At 41.9% G+C, this 22,301-nt stretch overlaps 1 protein-coding gene across 4 annotated transcripts in view; it reads right to left on the bottom strand.

Annotated features, from left to right (window-relative positions):
- Window positions 1-9,331: 9,331 nt before the first annotated feature.
- Window positions 9,332-22,301, bottom strand: part of MYO1B (myosin IB) — a 197,340-nt gene continuing 184,370 nt past the window's right edge. For all 4 annotated transcript variants that reach the window (XM_075934204.1, XM_075934205.1, XM_075934206.1 and 1 more), the window contains 5 exons: window positions 21,904-22,010; window positions 17,088-17,220; window positions 16,102-16,254; window positions 14,955-15,082; window positions 9,332-11,002 (listed from right to left, as the gene is read on the bottom strand). In XM_075934204.1, the coding sequence (XP_075790319.1) occupies window positions 10,879-11,002; window positions 14,955-15,082; window positions 16,102-16,254; window positions 17,088-17,220; window positions 21,904-22,010 (645 nt within the window). In that variant the 3' untranslated portion in view covers window positions 9,332-10,878. The remainder of the gene's footprint in view (window positions 11,003-14,954; window positions 15,083-16,101; window positions 16,255-17,087; window positions 17,221-21,903; window positions 22,011-22,301) is intronic.

The following is a 22,301-nucleotide window of genomic DNA, read 5'->3' as shown; positions in this document are numbered from 1 at the left end:
CGCAACAGGCACATAACTAGGGACAATCACAGTGACAACTGGCTGAGACAGCCTGAAGCCAATTCTCAGCAGTGTGAACTGCCCCATACACCTCTCACCCTTCCCCTCCCCCGAACAGGTCACTATATTCCTCATGCCTCCCTCCCCTGCTAAGGAAAGTATAGGGAGAGCCCCTGCTGCAATCCCTACCTCTCCGGGGAAGGGGCCATTGCTGCTCCCAAGGAATACTGGGATCCTGCTGCCATCCCTCGGGAGAGCTAAGCTGCTGCCCTCTGCCGATCAGTGAGGGGAGGAGCAGCTCAGGACCCTCAAGGTGGAGGCAGCGCTTCCAGGGGCCTGTGTCATGGTGTTCCTAGAGGCTTGGATTCCCTTAATCCAGCCCTGGTTTCACTTACTGAAGGGCACCACTGAGTTCCAGTTCACACAGGGGTTCCACAGCCTCAATAAAGTTTCATGGCAAGGGCCCTTCTTTCCCTTGCCAGCCTCTGCACTTCTCCCCTCCGGCGAGAGGGGTCTCAGAAAAGGCACCTCCCATCTGCCATGTTGGGGCAGTCAGCCTTCCCCTTCGCCTCGTGGTCTTCCCTTAGGGTAGGGAGCCCAGCCTCTCCTCCTGAAGCTGCTCACTCCCCTGCTGTCTCTAACTCAATAGCTTCTGGGGCAGAGTCTCCTCTCTCTCTCTCCTTCCCTCTTCCCCCCCAAAAGGGGAGGTTTAAAAAGGCCTCAGGTAGTGCAGAAATAGAATTAGCTAGTTGGTCCAAGCTAGCTCTGTCTCATCTGAGCCTAATCTACCTGAAACACACACACACCTCTTTTAGCTGATCCTGATTGACCAGTAGTAACCCACTTCTAGTAAATAGGGGAGTGAGTGGGCCTTTTACCACCCTAGTGCAGCCATCTGACTGTCACAGTTTTTAAAAGCAAAAAATCAACTACAAGATAAAGCAAAAAGCCTCAGACAGACGTTGGGGGGCTGACACTCTCCTGTGACTGAGCACCGATCCAATGGTTTGATTCTAAGCACTGGGCTGTGCCAGCCCCAGTAAGAGCTATGGCAGCCATGGAGTTGTGCTAACTGCAAGGGCGTATCATTCCAGTTCAACTGCTAAATTAGCATAAGTGGCACAAAAACACTGGATTATACTTGAGGAGCTGACCCAAGGTGTTTTGCCACCCACTTTTGCTTGAGAAGTTATAATGAAGAAATGACTTGGAAAAGAGACACTTTTAAAATGAGCAGGTGTGTTTGGACATGGAGAAATACATTCCCCCCCCCCCCCCCCCGGACATTTATTCCCTAATATCAGCATTGGATTTACATGATTTTTTCCAGTCAGACTGAACCAAGAATAAAAACTAAGTGAAATTCACAGGAATCTTATCTTCTCCTGGTCAGAAAATGGGGGTGGGGACAAGAGTCAGGTTTGACTATAGATCACTCCTAAGGATTAGTATAAATTTTGAGGCGCTCAACAGCCAGGCTGCTGTGTTATCCATAAGAGACAATACTTCATAACTTCGCCAACATAAAAAATTGTGACTACGTAATCCACTAATTTGGTAACAAAGAGTCAAGTTTCATGCCTAAATTGATGGACTGTCAGAAGGAAATGCACATGTTGCACATAGTTTATCAGTTTAAAACAAAGATTAGTTCCTAATTTGGTAAGTGAAAATTGGTGATATTTACTTTATTTTACACTAGTTAGTTTACTTTTCCTACTTCTCCATTTGCCTTCTTTTAGCCTAACATGAGTTTATTTGGCAGTCCTGGGAGAAGGAAATTAAGTTAGTATAGGATTTACAAGAGCATCAGTTTACTTGGTTGTGAACATTTCTCATGGTAATGAGAAAGATTGATATAACATGTATAGAGAACAACAACGTTTTCATGTCTCTTCAACTGTGCTTAAATTTTGCCTTGAAGCTCTGGGAAATAGCTGGGCTGTAGATATGGTTAGCACTCTGGCCCGGAAAGAGGAACAAAGCATCTTTCAAGAAGTCTAGCTCTACAGAAACTGAATTTACAATAAAAAGGGAGAGAAAACGCTCAGCACAAGCTAATTAAATCCAGAAAAGGATAAGACAAAGTACTGTAAGTAACCTTTCCTAATGTACAAAAATCTAATATAACAGCTTGCAATGTTATTCTTTATCCTCAAAGTGCATATGACCCTCCCAACCATCACTGAGCTGTGCAAAGAACAGCAAATAGTGATGAGGAGGGAGTGACCACTGTGAGATGAGCCTGCAGAGATGGATCAGGGATTAAGCAGGTGCCCTGTGTTCCTCTGGCCTTTGGAAAATGCAGGTGGGGCAAGAGGTGGCATAACACAAGTGACATTCAAATCTGCCAGATGGGAAAAACTCAGCAGCTCTTGCTGCAGAAAGCATTAGCTCCTACTTTGCCTCTGCAGATGAACAGGAGAGAGTTGAAGTCAATGGGTTGAGGAGCATTGCTACTAGGCCTGCAGCATTGCTATGCGAGAGGAGACTCCAATCACACAGGTGGGCATAGTCCACAAGTTTGCGGGCCAAGGTTTCACAGATCCCCGGCTCTCCATTACATTTCCCAATCCAGAGGATTTCGCAGACACCGAGCAATTTGCAGAAGGGTCACTGAATGCACAGACTCTATGGCTCCTCCATTCTCCACACATTTTGCACAGGAAGGGGTTGCTAGAGCTCCTGAGCTACATGGCCAATTAAATGACAACCTAATCAGACTGATCCCTTAAGCGATTTCGATCATTGAGCTAGCCTCAACAAGTTGCAGCCTGTGATTTAAAATGCCACCAAATAAATGAAACTTAAATTATATTAAGCTTCTTAAAGTGTTAGAATGGCATAAGACTTCAGGAAGTCTTGAGGCAAGGGGGTTCTTTTCCTGCAATACTCACACACCTCCCTCCTCACGTTTTATAGTAATTGATTGCTTAATGGTGCTAATTTTTCTTTGTTCTAGAGTCTTAGGAATTGGCCTTGGAGCCTGTCAGCCGAAATGGTCAGGGCAGTGTGTGCGTGTGTGTTACACCCAAGTCTTCAACTGCTGAGACGCAAAGTCTCGTTGCAGTGGGCAGCCTAGGAGGCTGGAGAGCGCCCCGAAAAATAGTTTAACGTCTGTGACTTTACTGCTAGGACCGGGGTCCCGTTGCAGAGGGCAGCAAACAGGCTCTCAGATGCCCTGAGTTTATAGGAAGAGCTTATTACACCTCAGATTTTAGCTGCTAGGATACAGAAATCCCTTCGCAGTGGGCAGCCTGGGGAGGCTGAGAGGTGCCCCAACGGATCTGTCCCCTGGAAGCGACACGATCCAAAATGCCCAAGCTCTTCCTATACCTGTCCCTTTTGACCGGCTGAAGTTCTTTTGTGTTCGGTTACAGCAGCACGGGTTCAAGTCAGAAGCTTGACACGCACTGGCTTATTTATAGGAGACAGAAAGAAAAGAAATAAAGAAACTTGGTTCAGTATATATATATTTATAAGTGAATGAGGGCACCCCACTTATTCCCAAAGTTTATAGCTAAATCACCTTACCAAAGGCAGTTTACAATAGAAATGAAGCAGCTTGACTTAAGAAAACTATAATAAAGTAACTAAAAACTTACAACAGAGTGACAATTAAAGTGTACACACAAAGAAAACACATTGCAGGTACAATTCTCACCCCTGCGTTCCAGACTTGGCGTGGCCAGCATCTTTCTCTCAATCCCTCGGGAAGAAGTAGGGCGAGGTTAGGCGTCCCACGGACCTCGGGAGACAATCAATACCTGCCAGCAGGTGTAGGTGATTGGAGCTCAAATGGGGTGGGCAACTCAACCCCTCTTTATACCTCTTGGGTCACATGGGCTTCTTCCTGGTCTCAAGTGGCCAATTAGGAAAAATGGCTTTGAATGCCAAGTTTCCCACGAAGGGTGCAAAGCATAATTCACACCTGGGAAAATGCAGACAACGGGCACCTCTGGGCGAAGATTCCTCTCCTGAGACAGTGCAGGCGTGTCAATTACTGATACTAGCCATCAGGGCGATGGGAGGCCTCCCAGTCATCAGCTAGCCCATTTACTGTCTGGTTTCTGTTTATGGTAGAGTCAGGGACAGGCACCACACCTGCGTTCCCAGGGCATCAAAGGCTGACTGCCTTTCTCTTGCTCTCTGGGGGGGGGGGGGGGGGAAACAAGATGGGGTTTGTGTCTGGCTACAGAGCCTCAGGTTCTACACCCGGTTCTGAGAGTGAAGTGGAACGTGAGCTTGGGCAAGCTCACCTAACCTGTGAGTTTCAGCTTCTCCATCTATAGAACTTACCTTATCCCAGTGAACTCTGCCAGGGATGTCCCATGCCCACAGCGCAGCTCTTCCACAGAGAACATTGAAGAAATTAAAAATGTTCATTGGCCACCTTCTAGAAGGGATATTGGATCACACAACTGCAAGTGGCCACCATGTCCCCCTTGTTAGCAAGGTTAGCCTGTCCCCTTTGCAGCATGAGCGATCGTAGAAGAGTTTTGCTTGTTACTTGTTTCCATCTAGAGGTAGAAGAATTTGTACACACTTATCTAGGCTAATTATAGATGCTGCAGAATGCGGTTGAAGTGGATGGACTGACGGCTTTGTTTCAGTCATCCCGTGTTTCTTGGAATACAAGTTTATTTTATTTTAGATTTAGCTTTCAGAATTTAAGCTGAGTGTCAAGTGACTAAGCCATTAATTGATGAAAGTTATCAAACACGTAGCATTCTAGGAAATATATGAAGATATTACGATTTTTAGAAATAATGACATTTCTTTTTTTATGTTGACATCAACTGCTTTGTGCAGCTTTTCTTTTGTATTTTAGGGTATTTTTGTCCTGCCACTTTAAAGCTTTGACATTTGGTAACAGTTGGTAGAGGAGTGCGTTTCAAAAAGCTCAGACACAAACTTCACCTGCTGGCAATGGGGAAATGGGGTCACAACACCCATTTCTAACACCATTTTTTCATGTGTGTTAACGTTGAGTGTTTCAGCCCATGAAGGAGTAAGAGTTGGTCTAAGGTGATGCGGAGTTGGGATGTAGTTTGATATTCACTTCACAGCCATCGTTTGGGCAATTTTACTCGAGGGACAGGTAGCAAGCTGTACGGAGTACTCATCCATGGGTTTTGTTACTGGAAAAACTAAGGCGTGTTTCCTTCTTTACTTTCAGCTTCCAAATGTATTCCACTAAATCTTCCCAGAACTCCTGGTCCCAAGCCATCTGTGTACAAGGATGATTTTTCCAGTGTTATTAGCAGCTGTTCAAAATGGTCAGGATCACTACTAATCCTCATCCTCCATGTTCTCCTTGTAAGAAGCCAAGAGGGCTAAGAGACCCCACCTTAATTATCCTCAGTATCTGATGCATAAGCTAAATACCACAGTTTGTGTTCTACCATTACTCTGGATCAGAGAATACAGCTTGTGTGTATATATGTAGATAGAGAACAAGCATCTCTATTGATGTTTCAAGCAGAAGGAAGTGCTTTTCTCCAAACACACTCCTTGCCCATAATGTTTTCCCATGTATTGAACAGCCTTACTCACCACCTCTGGAAGAAACTACCTCACTTAAATGGAAAAATAGATAAGGTTTCTACAAATGGAAGTCACACATAGTATATTATCATCCCTCTTGTAGAAGCATGGTACCCGTGGGACCCAATCTTGCAGAAACTAAGGTGTTTATGTAACTGTACTCACACGAAGTCCACATTATTCACACAAGTAAAGTTATGCATCTGCTTCAGTGTCAGGCCTCATGTCTGTAACCTGAATTACAAAAATTCTGGGATATCGGAAGAACACTTTCAATATGAAATCTAGTCAGTTAAAAGTACTGTAGGTTATTTAAAAAGTACTTTCACGTATTACAGTCTGTGCCAGAGATTTTTGTTTATTTAGGGGATTTTACAAATCACACTCTCTCCTCCCCTACTGTTATATGCCAAATCCCAGAGGAAACTGACTATACAATGGAAACAGTGAAATTAACAAAAATATTGCCAAATGCAAAGGCATGAAGATGCCAAAGGAGCAAATATTAAAAGAATTAAAGTATTTTCCAGTTCCAGCAATCATATGTGATACTTGCAACACAGATGTGTGTAAATTTTACATTGATAGTATCTCTAAACTTAGTTTTTCCTTTCTGTCCTTGAAACATTCATGTTTATTAAAGTTTTAGTGTCCAGAGCAGCTTAAATATTTATGTTGTGTTGCCCTTCCTCGCCTCTTAAAATAGCAATTCTACTACAGTACTATTTGCAGAAATAATTATATCATATCTTATAGAACATGGAAATTTGTTTTTCAAAAGTAAGGATTTAATTATTCAAAAGTTTAACTGTTAAAAATGAAAAGTTAGGAAAGGGGCAAAATATCTCATTTTATACTGAAACTTTGAGTTTAGGATAGAAAAACTGTACTTTCACTTCTGGCAAAAGCAAAACAAAACAAAAACCAGGTATATTACTAATTCTGTTCTTTATGTTTTACATTTTAGTTTACTCATGCCATGACTTATACAATAAAAATGAAATCAGTATAAAATTCAGTATAAAACTGTTAAAAAAAATAATTTTTTTTTTCTTCTGTTCCAGCCATACCACATGGAGAAAGTGATAGATTTGTGGACTGATGCCATTTTATGAAAATCAAATTAATCTGGCATATTTACACTATTCCTTTGGGAAGCCAATCCAAATTCTGACCGCAGGACCGCTGAATTTGCAGAATGGTCAAAGAAAGCAATGTTTACAGAAAGGTTTAAACTCATTCACATCGTATTGCATACAGTAGAATTGCACTAGAAAAAAAGATTATTGTGAAATCACTTGGAAAGATATGTAGCTTCACACACAAAAAAAAACCCACACAAAATACAGATCTTATGTTTTCCCAAGCCATTAATCGATATGACATACAATTAACAGGAAATCTGAACTTCTTGAAAGTTTTAGCAGTCTGGGATTGGGAAGCAGTGTAAGTAGCAGCATACAGATTTAGGGAGGATATGGGTCCAGGAACTGAATTTGATTTTTGTTTTGTGAAGTCTCATGCAAGGAATTCCAAGTGGTCAACAAAGAGCAGTATAAGAATGCCCATTTTCATGACTGAAAATACACAACTTAATATTATTGATATTTAACATGATTAAGAATAGCATAAATGAAACATTGTACTCAGACTTTATTAATGGGATTTGTGCTGCTGCATCTTTTCATACATTTCTTTGAAGTTTATATCATAACTGGTCAAACCCAGATTCATGCTAACATTCAGGCTGTCTTCTGTCAATCTTATGGGAGGGGACTGGGATGTGAGGGTGCAGGAGTTTGGGGATGTGGGAATATGAGATGTTCAGTGCAGGGGGTTCAGGTGTATAATAGGCTCAGGGTTGGGGTTGCGGGGAATGCAGGAGTCTGGGGATGTGGTGGTATGAGGGGCTCAGGATTCAGGTGTTAGGGCTTGTGGGGGTGCCAGAGTGTTATGACTCTGTAGCCAGAGGGGGGCTGGACCCCAATTGGGGGCTTGTTGAACAGGTTTAATTTGTAATTAAAGTAAAATACTATGTACAACACAAAAAGTTTCAACATTGTTTTTATTTACGGCAGGGATGGGGAACCTTTTTTGGACTGGGGTCACTGATCCACAGGAAAAAAAAAATCAGTTAGGGACCACACAAGTGAGAAGCAAAAACAAAAAAACACAAAAAAACCCCACAACCCACAACCACACATCCTTCCAAACCCCCCCAATGGAAACACCTCACTTCCTGGGTGCTCCAGCCCCATGGGGAGGGTAGGTAGGACTGAGGTTCAAGGCTTCATGATAGATTGACTCTTCTCAGGTTCCAGGGTTAGTGGATTTTGTGCTCCGCCCGCCTCCCCAGGCTCTGATGTGGGGCCAAAAATGAGGGGTTAAGTGTGCAGGACAGGGCTGCCAGAGAGTGGGATAGGGATGGGGGTGCAGGATCTGGGCAGGAGGTGGGGTGCAGGAGGGGATGAGGGTGCAAGGTCGGGGGGGGAAAGTAGGGTGAAGGAGTAGGCTGGGAGTAAGCTGTCTGGCCTGGGGGGAGGGTGCAGGAGCAGGCTCTCTGGCCAGGGGGAGGGGGCAGAAGCGGGCTGGGGATACAGGGGGGCCACTTGCTTTTGTGCTGTGTAACACAGCCTCCTGCTGCTCCCATTCGCGAGACTCCGGCCAATGGGAGCAAAGGGAAAAGAAAATGGCAGCGCACACAGTCGTTTTTGGCTCTGCTTATTCCCCACACGCCAGATCCGGTGGGGAGGCTCGGAGGCTCAGGGCTACCCCTTCCCCCCCCCCCCAGAAAGCCGGTGGTATTTCAATCTTGCAGGGAGTCATAAGCTATAGTGCCAGAGCCAGCACCCTAGAGTGTGAATGTGAGTAGCTAGTGGGAGCTGAGCTGACGCTCCAAAAGAGCCATATCTGGATCCCTAGTGAGCCATATTTGGCCTACAATCATAGGTTACCGACCCCTGTTTTAAATTAACACAAAGGATAAAATGTAAGTAATTTATATAGTAACCTGATGCAAAAGTGAAAAGGTACCATTGAGTATATGGGTCAAGATTTCAAATGCTCCTGAACTTCACCTCTAATTTTCCAAATGCAAATAACTGCAGCAGTTTTACCAGCCCTTGTAGCTTTAACTGGGCTACACTTTCCCAAGAGAAAGTTTTAATTCTTTGTATGTAAAAAACCAAAACAAACGGAGTTTGAAACTTCAGCTACATCACCACTTTCATGCTATATTCTTACAGCAATGACTTCACAATCCGAGCGCATCCCAACATTGCTCTAGGCATTTATACCATAGTTTACTTTGTAAACTTCTCCAATTATAGTATTTCTAGGATTCTTTGAAACGTCCAACTAATGAATTGGACAACAGATTGATTTTGCGCCCTCAGACATTACCAAAGGATTATGAGAAAGAGGTAACTTTTGTCACACTTAAGAGAAGTTAAACAGAAACATTTCACCACAATTACCATTAAACTGCTACCCTCCCAAAAATCCCACCTTAATAGTACTAAGGAGACAAGCAAAAACAACCATGTTGTGCCTCAATCACAGCTAAACACTTCTCTTTGATTTTAACCCACCAAAGTAAGATCATTTCAAAAGTAGAACCACCATTTTTCTGGACATGTAAGGAATCTGAAGCACTGGTGATTTTCTTACTGAAAGAAGTGGGGTTTTAATACTGAAAATCTACATTACAATAAAACAATTACAAAAGACACTCTTTATAAATACTACATGGTTTCACCAACAGGAGAGTAATGAGACTCTGAACTTTGCTTTATCTTCACTTTATTTTTGCTTGGGTTTTCAGCACTGCATATCTAGTGTCTTAACCTGTCTTTGAAGGCAGGTACTTATCTCAGACTGCAAGCACACAATACTTCTCAACTGTCCTTGAATCAACAAATCAGGCAATAACATTCAACAAACCCTTCACTTGAGTAATTACCTCTATCTAAAAACTCAAAAATGTCCCCATAAATCCATGCTTTCAGCTAATGCATCTGGTTTATAAAAGATTAATTGCAATCAGTTACAATGAAAGTTTATAATGCAGTTTTTGATTGTAAAGTGTTTGTGTACACGTTACATCAGGCACAAAAAACTTTTATATAAAACAGTTTTGAAATACAAAAATACGGTTATAACATAAGAGTACCAAACATCTCAGAATTAGGACAATTTTATTATTATTATATCAATTTATGTACATCACCTCCCCCCCCAAGAATTATGAAACTTCTTAATTCTAAGTATTTTCCCCAAATTGACAACTGCTGCGTACATTCTAAAAAACTGCAAATTAAAACCACAAACTAACTTTCATCCCTACATCAACTATGCAGGCTGTACCAATCATCTCTCTCTTACACACAAAGTGTATTATAAATAATTTTTCACAAAATGTCATGAGTGTTTTATTGCACATTGTACATGCCCATATCTGAAAAAAGACTAACTGTTCAGATAATAACTAAACAGTTTAAATACCTTGCAATTTTCATTATTTATACAATTGGATTTTTCAGGATCTAATGTTAACAGGTAATTTAAGGAAAAAAACAGAATAGAAAATACGCTTTGAATTACATAGCTTTTGTGAATGAAAGAAATGCTGTTGCCTCCTTAACAATTCTACTCTGCTTCCTACTGTATAGTCATTAAAAATATCTGACCTAATTAGAAAGCCTGTTTCAAAATACCAGCTTCTTTACTGCAAATAAAAACCATATGCATACGCTGCATAGGCAATTATACATTCCTTCTGCTTTGCAGAATTAGGTTTTCCTGCACTATATTCTGTTAAAGATCAAGTTACATACCTCTTAGAGCTGATTACAATTAAATTTACTTTTTCAGTCTCATAATTTTGCCAGTAACTACAATGGTAGTAAACAATTAACCCTTTAGATCACAAGCACAGATTAGAATCAAAATGTAATGGGCAGAAGTTACCAATAAGCATCAAAGTTTTTATGATGCAATCTATATATCTTCTGAGAGACAGATTTTTATTCCAATATATTAATAGTTTTTGCATTAATATGTGGGTTTACGGTATGCTGTACTAAAATGTGATGGCTAAACAATGAGCACATATCATATGTAACAGATTTGCCAGTTCATAAAATGCTGCCACTGGACAAAATCTGTATTTTGAGGGTTAAAACTACTTTGCATTAAGAAAGATTTAAAAGCTTATTAGTCAAATATTTCGCCAAGGGTTTCTAAAGCTATTAGACAGGGGCAGCCCAAAAAACTAAAAATTGCACTATAAAAAAAAAACAAGTCCATGAAAGTTAGAGGGGCCACCTGTAGTTAAGGTACAGCGACTTCAAGGAGACGGTTGTTTTTTCGTTTGCAAGTTGGGATGTTGCCATTTTTCTGGTTGCCCTGTATAAACTTCACACATACTTTGTCTTGTCTGAATTGAACCAAGAACCTAGGAAATGGAATAAAATGGGTTTTAATTTAGGGTGGAAAAAACCCCCCACAAGTACAGCAAATAGTCCTTTGTTCAAGGCTCTCTTTCATAAACTACTGTAACAAGAAAAAGGTATACAATATTACCTCATCAAATCATTTATAATAGTAATATTAGAAGCTTAAACTTGAAAATGTTATGTTATATGGTATTTTTGTCCATTTATATTCCATTGTGTTTAATCACTGATGGTGGAAGATAATTGAAGTACCTTCAAATTGTATATTTTTGCAGCACTAACTTAGAAAGGGAACATTCAGAATGGACTGAAAAAGTATGATTAAAGCTTGAAAATACACCAAACATAACATCAGAGATGCAAACTCACATATTCATCTACCAAAGGTTAATGTCTAGATTACACGCACCAAATTTGAAAAAGGTCCCGTGATGAGGCAACTCTTGTAAACAAATATTTTAACAATTGAAACAAGATGTATACAAATATATGAAGGGATTTCTTGAAGATTTGTCTACATTGTTCCTTGAGAAAACTTCCAAAAACAAATATGCACTATTCTCCTCCACTGCTAGTAGTTTTGGGGTGTACAATTACTCACCACTAACCATTTGCGGAGACAAGGTCATAAGGCTAATACAGAGAAATTTTAGTTCAAGGTAAAATTGATGTGACAATGTACGCAGGGCAAAGAGATCTTATATTTGAGACATTTACAATTATTCCCCACTTACTACAGCATTGGAACTGATCTTGCTCTTCTACTGGTTTTTCAAAAACTTTAACTACATACATTGCTATAAATCCCTAAAGCCTGCAGACTATTTTAAAGATAATCATGTTGTTCACGTAATAAATAACCATAAACTTATATTTCAATGTTGTATGGCATAAAACTACCCAATACATAACAACTATATAGTAGATCACTGTCTGGGGAAAAGTGGAATAAAGATAATCAATTCACATACTGGTAAACTCTTAGGGTTCCAAACGTTTTGCTTAACAATATTGCAAGTAACCATTAAGACTGAATTTAATGCAGACAAGGATCTCTCTCAGTTTATACCATGATGTAGTGTTAGAACTCTTCTGTTGACTCTGTGACCTATAGAAGATAAATCAAGCTACTGCACATTAAAAGAAAAGATGGTTTTACTGAGTATAATGAAACAAACGAACACTCTAACAGGGAGACATTCTAGATGTGCAGAACTTAAGATTTCTGGAGAATTACTCTTGTAAACAAACAGATTGAACCTCTCTAGTCAAGCACCCTCAGGACATGTCAGTGCCGAACCAAAGAATTTGCAGGACCATGGGAAGTCAATATGGTCTAGCAGCATTGCCATCACTTTACTGCTACTGGATTCTTAGAAGACACTTATGGGTAAATTAGAGCTAAATAGCACAGAACACTGAGACCCAGGGCTGGTGGCTGTAAACAAACTTTGTGGGACCACAGGAAACTTGTCCACACCTATAGTAAGTGGAGATCTGGCTAACCAAAAACATGCCATGGATGTTGCCAGGCCATAGAGCACTGGACTAGGGAAGTTCAACCTGTAGTTAGGTACTTTTATGTAGTTAGGTATTCACCATTACTGAATATCTGAGCGTCTCACAATCTAATGATTTAACCTCACCATACTCCGAAATAGGGAGCTGCTAATATACCCATTTTACAGATGGGGGAATGGAAAAAGAAAACTTCTGAATGACTGTCACCTGTGTCATACAAGAAATTGTGGCAAAGCAATTTTCCTTCAATGCAGGTTTCCCAAGTCCCAGGCTAATGCTCTAACCAGAAATATAATAAAGATCATATCTGGCTGCTTCGTTGCCCCACAAGGACTATTGTTTACATGAAATTAAGTGGACTACTTCTATGCTTTGTGGCACAGACAGATAAGGCACCAAAATTATGACCACTTGGAGAATATTTATTCTGGATTGTTTCCACACAGTGTTTGTGGAGTCTAATAACCCTCATTTATTCCTCTCAATCAATTTTCACAGTTCCTTCTCAGTCATGTGCAAGTTTCTGATAGCTGCTGTCCAGAATCGATTCAATTTTGTAATCTGGTTTCCAATACATCCGCTCCCGCTCCCCCTCCCCCTCCCCCTTTTTCTACTGAGTGTGGAAAAAACTCCCTTGCAACCACCCACTTGCTTAAAAACGTCAACATACATTTATCAAGCCTTTCTGCATGTCCCCATCCCCATGTAGCAAAAGGGTATCTGAAGCTAAGAGCAGTAAAGATAGTGCCACATCATTGTTTGGTTCTCCCACAAATCCCTTTGACCTAAAATAAGTCTTTTGTCATAGGCAGATTTTCCTTTCAGCATCTTTAAGAAGCGTTCCAATAGAAGTCAACAACTTCAAACAATTTTTCCCTTCGGCCAGAAATCACACAATCAAACTGACTGGAAAGCTCAGGAGAGGAAGCAGCCTGTGCTTCGCAGAGCTTCCAGTCCGTACACGTTTCCTGCTCTACAATACCACACGCTGGAATCACTTGCTCAGAGCTCCCAGCCACGTAGCAACCAGAAAGCGACACTAAGCAACCACATCCACAGGCTGACACCAGTGCTGCACTTTCCTTGATGCCCTGACCACCTGAAACAACCCTCTGCAGCTGGCTCACCATGTCTGGGGAGAGTTTTGCTGATGAAAAGGACAATACAGAAGACAGATAGCTCCACCTCAGTGCTTCAGATTTGCTCATCAGTTAGCCCCTTCCCCTGACAATAAATAAATGCAAATAGGCTGCGATAAGGGAAGAAGCCTCCACGAGTTACCCCCCACTGCCGCTCTGCAGTTTAAAAGTAGGAGGAGCTGGGCTGCTTGCGCACTTGGCTCCTAGTACATTTAAACTGCAGAGCTGCAGCAGGGGTAGCTCCTGGACCTGGTGTGAGTCAGGACTGAGTTGGGCTTGTTCAATCTCAGCTCATGCCAGGTCCAGCAGCCCCTGTTTGCGGCCAGCCCAAGCAGACAGGGGCTGCTCCGTGGGATGCTGAGCAGCCTCTGTCCATGGCAACCCTGGGCCTGCTGCAGCAGCCAGGGGTGGGGGTAATGGGGGGAGGGAGGGGGCAGACAGCACCACAGGGACTGTGTTGGGGGGAAACCAGCTTTTAACCAGCTCTCCCTCCCCTTTGAAATCTGACAGAGAGGCAGCAATGTGGAGGGGGAGAATGCAAGTAGTCGACTCAGCTACTCGCATATATCCCTGTACCATACCATGACATCTTTACTTCTGCACTGCTGCTAGCCATGGCTCTGCCTTCAAAGCAGTGCTCCCAGCCAATAGCTGCCACTCTCTGGCTGCCCAACTCTTAAGGCAGCACCAGCAGCAGCAGCACCATGGAAGTAAGATTAGCAATTCTGCAACCCCCCTAATACAATAACTTTGCAACCCCCACTTCTGCAATGCCTTTTTAGGTCAGGACCTCTAGAATTACAACACTGTGAAATTTTAGATTTAAATAGTTGAAATTATGACATTTACAATTTTTAAAATCCTACGATCATGAAATTGACCATGAAATGGATCGTGAATTTGGTAGGGCCCTATGTATGTGGGTTACAACACAGTGTGAAAACCTAAATGTAAGCAAATAAAAGATGGTTTCAATTTCTGTTTATTTAATTTCATTGATAATGAAATATGATTTCTGCTCAAATATATAATATCATTTCAAACAAACCTAAAAAAACCTCCACTAACTTTCAAGGTTGTAAAATAGCCAAAAAAGAATACTAGAAATGGGCATAGACAGAAATAGAAAACTGGAATCCCCAATTAAAAGTTATTTTTCTGTCATCAGAAAAAAATACCAATTACACTATGTCCTTTTGCTTATCCACAGTTAGATTTTTGACTGCTGAACCCATCAGCGTGCTGCACTGAAAGAAACGCCCTTTTATAAACAAGCAAAAAATAAACATACTCATCAGAAATCTCGATGTTGAGCTTCTGTTTGGTCTGGCTGAGTGTGGTGCGGTAAAGCTTCGTGGCCATTTCAATAAGGTGATCACTGCTAAACAGGAAATCCCCTTTCCCAGCTGCTCCAGAACCCTGAAACAGAAAGAAGTTTATTATCCTCACAACTACTCTGTGGAGTTCTATATAGCTAAACAGACAGCAGAGCCTCTCCTTCCTATGGCATCTCCCCAAAACCCGGACACAAGTATCCAATACCAGCAAAGCACACCAGTGAGCAAGACAGTAACAACGAAATTTTCTGTCATCACCTTTGGACTTCTATGTTAAAAAGGAACACCATTCAAATTCTGGACTTCGAATATGACCCAATCTTAAAACTGTTAGAATCTGATGAGAAGGTTCTATAGGATTCTAAGTATTGAGAGAAGTCTCTTCCCCCACCCCACGCAGCCCACTAAATTTTGTAAACCCTACAGAAATGTACTGTTTTAGTCTCCCTCTGCGGGCAATATCACTGCCATTCACAGTACTATCACAGTGGAACTAAAACCAACTGCTGATACTAGCACAAAGAAAAAGATGGTTCTTTGAGCTCCCCTCAAGGGGATGAATGGTAAAGTTATTAAAAAATGCAAGAGAGAGTGTGATTAAGTGAACAATAAAAATGTGGGGAAAACATCAAAGGATTTTTAGAAGCGTATATGTACAGAAGCCAATAGGTTTATTCAGAAGAAAAACAAGGGGTTTAATCTACCTTCCCACTGCTCTTGAAGAGCAGATATACATTTACTAATCTGTTCATTATCCTTCAGTTACGCTAAAGAGCCAGGAAAACTAGATTTTTTCCTAAGGACAAGGTTTCACTACAAATTAAAACCAGACTACGGACCCTTTTACAAAAGTCTAGTTCTGAAAAGGCTGAAGCAAATCACTAGACTTCATTTTCACAAACAAAATGTCACCCATTATTTTACAGTCCCACTACCTAGTCTTTAGCAATCTTAAACCTACCACTTCATAGATGTAGGAAAGGTTTACACAGATGTTTTAACCCCATATGCTAGCAACACAAGAATTAATGTTAAAATAATCTCTGTGTTTCTCATATAGTATACATTTGCTTTATAATTGATTACAAACTTAAATTCTACCTCTTTGAGGTGCACAGCAAAAAAGCCATCATTTTGAGAGCTCATGGACACTTTAGTAACATCACCCAGAGGGACCTCTGACTTGATATGTCCAGATTTTTGATCAGCAAGGAGGACATTATTTTTTGTTAGCAAGAAAATCCTGGATGCACACTGTAAAACAAGAAAATGAAAAACATCTATTCAAATACACATAGATGAAGTCTCCACAACAGAGTAACCTTTAAGAAAACAAGTAGTTCATATAGCTAAGAACCTTGGCTCACATTTTCAAACCTGATTATCTTAAGAACTCAGAGTTAGTTTAACATCTCTGAAAACATGATCACTTTTAGTTAACTGCCTTCTTATGGATTCAGAAACCTAACGCACCCTCGTTGTTCTTTTTGCTCCATACTTACATGTATAAATGCCATGCTTTTAACTGTAACTTTATAGATACACAATCTGAAAATTGAATGTCAGAGTATATATATAAAAATGAGAATGATCCTGATTCTTCATTCCTGTGCACTGCAAATGTCTACTGAAATCACTGTAAATTTTGGTTACAAATAAATGCATTATCAAGTACATATATTTGTGCACGCACATACATAAGCATTTTGGTACATGTAGTATTTACATACTATGTTGTCCTCTGTTATCTTCTCCTAATACACCACACAGCACTAATTTTTCTAAATACCAACTTTTGTAAATTATATATTTCTCCAAAAAGAATCCTACACTTCCACCTTCTAAAAGGGATAGTTTATTTAAAACAGTTATCAAAGAAATCTCCATCAGTTAAAGAACAATACCTACCTCTTACACATGACTTCTCATCAATACATCTCAGAGTGCTTTACATAAGAGATCAGCCTCATTATACCCATTTTACAGCCAGGGGAAACTGAATCAATAAGCATGTTTTTACCTTCAGAATAAAGGGGGGGGGGGGGGGGACACAATAGCTGTGCATGTTAATTTATAGCAAGCCTTACCTTCCCATTAGCTCTATTGATTTTATTCACAACTTCAGCAATAATGATCTTTTCTTCCACGGCTTCTTTGAGTTTTTTGTACTTGGGGTTCTTGCTGATTTCCAGGTAAGCCCCGTGGAAGGGTTGCCCAACACTATGGAGGACACAACACCACAAACATGCTCAAGTTAAATCTGACCTCTGGGCAAAAGCAAAAATCCCAGAACTCTCACATTCTGGTGCTGGCTTTACAATGATGGTTTGGTGTCAATGACAGCCCCCGAGACACTGTATTTATTTCAGTATGCAGTCCCACCACAGAATTTTTAATTGCATGGTGTTTAACACAAGAATATATAATATCCCAGTCTCAGCACATAGGTAGATATTTTCAAAAAGGGCCTAAAGCAATTTTTTAGGCATTCAGCTCCCATTGATTTTGCCGGGAGTTCAGTGCCTATCATTCCTCTTAGTCTTAGCAAATCTCTCCCTGAATGTGTCATATTTAGATCTTTCCCCTACTTGGTCTGATAGGACAGAATTCTGACTTCAAAAACCTCAGTTGTACATTTTAATGCAGAATATTACACTCTTCAGTCTAGAACTGTTCCTACACGAGCAGCAGCATGACCAGAGAGAAAGAGAACCTGCTTCTTCCTTCCTGCAACACAAAACGGATTTAGGAATTCCACAGGCAGACGAAAGGACAAGAAGCAATGGACTTAAATTGCTGCAAAGGAGGTTTAGGTTGAACACTAGAAAAAACTTCCCGACTGTCAAGATGGTTAAGCACTGGAATGAATTGACTAGGGAGGTTGTGGAATCTCCATCTCTGGAGATATTTAAGAGCAGATTAGATAGGTATCTATCAAGGATGATCTAGATGGTGCTTAGTGAGGGCAAGGAACTGGACTTGACGATCTCTCAAAGTCCCTTCCAGTTCTAGTATTCTATGATTTTATGCCAACTGGCTGGAGGCCGAAGTAAAACAAAAAAAAATGGATGTGCCAGGCAGGGGCTAGGGACAGCACCCTCACAGAAATCTAGCAGCCTCCACTTTTTCCAGCAGTGGGAAAGAATGTTGAAAAAAACCCCAAAAAACTATAGAGGAGGTGATGGAAAAACAATAAAGAGAAAGAGAAGAGAGCAGGTAGAGACAAATAAAATCAAAACATACATATTTCCAGGCTCTATTATTTGAAAGAAAGGAGAAAAGAGTGACGCCTGAAAGGGAAAGGAAGCATAAGAAAAGCAAGAGCGATACTGTAATTAACATACTTTTAAATGTATTAAATAGAAAGTTGTTGACTGCTGATAACATTACCCTCCAATATACAACTGTTATATGCCAGTAAAATGCAGACAGTGCCAATTTGGGGGCTTTCAAAGACCACATTTTCTCACCCTGGCTAGTAAACTTAATCTGTCTAGGATCTTAAGAAAATAAGTACTGGTAATTTTTTCAAACCCTGCTTCAGGCAACTGTGCTGCCTGTCAGATTTTGCTGAGTAAGTTTTCCAGAAACACTAGCACCTCCCCCCTCTCCACTGCCACGCTAACAAATTAGCTGAAAATGTTTTGTAAGTCTTTAATCAGTGTGGTTTCATTTCATTCTGACTTTAGGAAGCATTTTGGTCAAAAATATAGAATACGGCTGAAACAAGAAAGATGTAATTACAATGGGTATTGGCTTTCATTTAATCAATTCCCTGTTGCTCAAAGAAGAAATCTTTCCACGTTCAGATTCTGACTAGCAGTCTGGAGAGAAAACTAACACAGGCTACTTTTATGTATAGCTAATGGGTGAGGCTTACTGGTTAACTGGTGGGGCTGGAGTAGCTCCCCTGCCTGCCCTGGGACTGCTCCAGCCCTGCAGGGGCCCACTGCAGACAGGGGCTGCTCCAATGTAGCCCCTGACTGTGATGGGCCAGAGGCCCAGCATCCCGAGGCTGCTCCAGCATCCCAGCCATAGTAGCCTCTGTCTGCGGTGAGTCAGGGCGCCCCATCTGGCCAGGATGGAGCAGCCCCTGCCTGCACTGGGGAAGGGAGGTTCCAACCAGAAAGTGGGCCACTCTCCTCCTAGCTTGCCCCTCTTTAATTGGTTAACTGGTTAAAACATATGTTTAACTGGTTAGCCAATTAAATGGGAATTTACATCCCTATTACATTTATTAAAAACAAAAAAGACGCACCATTAGGTTTGCTTCCCTGAAATCTACCCTTCTAGTTTCTCAGTTCCAGTCATGATTTAAATTTCAATCCAGCTTCTTGAAAGATCCCCAGAACTGATTTTTATCAGCTTGACTGCACTCAACACAAATACATCTCCAGCCCAAAGAAAAATGTAGACATTCTTGCAATTATTGCCGTGATTGTAACTGTGTAGATAAAACCAACTGAAGACTCATCAGAAATTTCCCTGATATTTTCAGGCCTCTACCTGTCTCAGAAACTGATAAGAGTGCAGAGATATGTAAGAGTTTAGGCAGCACAGACACTACTGCCGAGTAGACAGAGTCTCTGGTGTAGAAATAATTACCAAACAAACATGGCCTTGGGAAGATAAAAAGCTTTACAAGTTTCATTATTTAAAGGTATTTCTTAACAGGCTTAACTGCAAAATTGCCTAGTCCTCACATTCCAACACTGGTCACTTTTGGTATCAATCAAGCTGCAATAATGGCCACGGCAAATCTGCTAGCGGCAAGTATTTCTGTTTGTTTCCTACTGTCCAAATCCTGAACATAGGAGAAAGGACTATATGATGCTGTAAAGATCATTTATTCCTAGCCTGTTGCTTTGACCTTGTCGCTCCTCTCTGCAGCCCCTTCTTTGCTGCCTCAGACATAAGCCTGTCATTACTTTTAAGGCCCTTCACAAGGTATCCCCACCATCAGAACAGCAATTCTTACAACAACAACAGAAGTCAGAATGCAGGGCGGTGGAATGCCCCAGGGGGAAGCAGGAAACCATTGGGACGTACTGGAAGGACTACGGGGCAGTGGGGGAAGTTTGGAGAGCAGGGGTAACTCCCTGCAAAGCCTGTCCTGCCCTCACCACTCCCCAGATATCTCTTCTCTTGCTAATTTGTCAGCCTCAAGATATCCCTTACCTATGCCCAACACCCGCTCTTGGTGGAGACTCTGCAGTCCAACTCCCAACATCGCCTAACTTTCATTTAATCTCGTGGGGCCCCCCCTTTGCCACGGCGCATGCGCGGGGCTTCTTGAAGCACAGGGCCCGGGGCGGCCACCCCGCTTGCCCTGCCCTATATCCGCCCCTGGTTGCCGGGCGCTACGCCAGGGGAGCACCGGGCTGGGGTGGGAACGGAGCGCACGCTGCTCTGGTCCACCTGACCAGCAGAGACTGGGAGCTGGTCATGTGATGCCTCCCTCTTTCTACAATGTGAGCCGAGACAGGCAGCCGGGCAGCAGGAACAGCCACTTTAAAAGTCAGATTGTTCCTCCGTGCCTGGCTCTGCAGGAGGAAAGGGGGGAGATTTGATTGGAGCGGGGGCATACTGTGGATGCCTGCCTTGGGGGGGAGAGGGGCGGAGTGCACTGGGATGGGGGGACTCTAGCGGGGCCTGGGTCTGAGGCAGGGGTGAGTGCCTTTGGGATGGGGGGCACTAGGGGGCGCCTGGCTCAGGGGGAGGGGTGGGTGCATTGGTGGTTAGTGTGTGGTCCCAAACTGGAGTGAGTGGTGCAACTTTTGCTTAACAACTTTGGTCTTCCCCTTTCCTCCCCCCGACAGAATTTTTTCCCAGTGCTTTTTGCGGGTGGAGGGGGGTGGTTGGTATTTTTTGATAAACCATCTGGCAACCCTATTCAAACCCACAGGCACCAGCTTTTAATTTTGCCTGCGAGTGCTCAAGCCCCATCCAGCCCTAAGACCCACCCTGATTTCATCCTTTCCCCAAGGCCTTACCCCCATCCACCTGTTCTTCCTCCCACTCCATCCTGGCCCCTCCTCTTCCCCACTTCTTTCCATCCCTTCTCCAGTGTCTTTTGCATGCCACTGAACACTTGGTCCCACAGTGTGCAGGAAGCATGGGAGGGAGGTGGAGGAGTTGATCATTGGGGCCAGTGACCCTGGACACAAATCATTGAACCTCCTCAGAGTACTCTCATGAACCCTTGCACTGTGTTACTGGAGGCCTGTGAGATGGTATCCTTAGCTCAAATACATATTGAATGCTCAGATTTGAAGCAGCCAAGCTATGGCTGGGGCTGAATGTAAGGAGTAGTAGACTCTACTGGTTGCTCCCTCTCATGTGGAATTTTGGCTACTTAGCTGCGTGCAGAGCATGGCTTTTGCCTCAGTGAGTGGGACTGTTATCACTACCCCTTCACCTTGTTCTGTGGCTATGGGCCACTGACTGCCACATCCACAAGGCAAGAGAAGGAGGTATCCAGTCATGTTCACTAAATGTTTATTATGCACAGAAACAACCCTTCTGATATATTTAAGGTCTTGGCACATTATAGCAGTTCTCAGTGCTTACAATTACAAAAATTGGTGGTATTTTCTGAGTATACAATTCTAACGTAACACAGTTAAAAGCCAACAGTTTGACAAAATAAGGCACGAGTCCTCCACGATGCCGGCAACAATTTTATCAAGCCAGTAACTCATGAAAGACAGACAGAGACACAGACACAATCTCAATGTAGGCATTTAGGAGTTAGCAAACTGGTCCATAAAAAAAGTCCATAACTAGCCGTTTCCACTGGTTAAAATAAACAAGGCTTAGCTCTTAACTTCCTAAATCTAGGTATGGGTGCAGAATATTTTTTTCCTTTGCACCATTAGCAGTAGTAGCAGAATAACTCATTACCTGGCTGGATATAAAGCCTTCTTGTCCTTGAAAAGTTCACTGGCTTCCAATTTTTCTTCATATATAAGCTTCTGTTGATCTGTGAACTGGTCTCTGTATGTTTTACACTACAAAACATAACATTTTAGATGAACCATAAATCGTTCTTGGAAACTTCCTTTAAAGCAGCAGCCATCACTGATGAGATGACTATTCATTATTGCTTAAGATTCATATTCTTAGTATATTTCTGAAATGACTCAAATCCATCCCACATGCCATTGTAACAGCAAATATTAGCAGGGGCACATTAGCCTTTGCCTGCTCTATATACTGCTGCAGTTTATTACACGTATTAGAGATGATTTTTTTAAAAGTATTTTGTTTAAGTGTATATGTTTAGCTGATTGTACTGTCTG

The sequence above is a fragment of the Pelodiscus sinensis genome, chromosome 7, assembly GCF_049634645.1.
Source record: "Pelodiscus sinensis isolate JC-2024 chromosome 7, ASM4963464v1, whole genome shotgun sequence".
In the NCBI taxonomy this organism is placed as follows: Eukaryota; Metazoa; Chordata; order Testudines; family Trionychidae; genus Pelodiscus; species Pelodiscus sinensis.
Note: the sequence above shows the minus strand (reverse complement) of the source record. Positions and strands in the feature narration are given on the sequence as shown.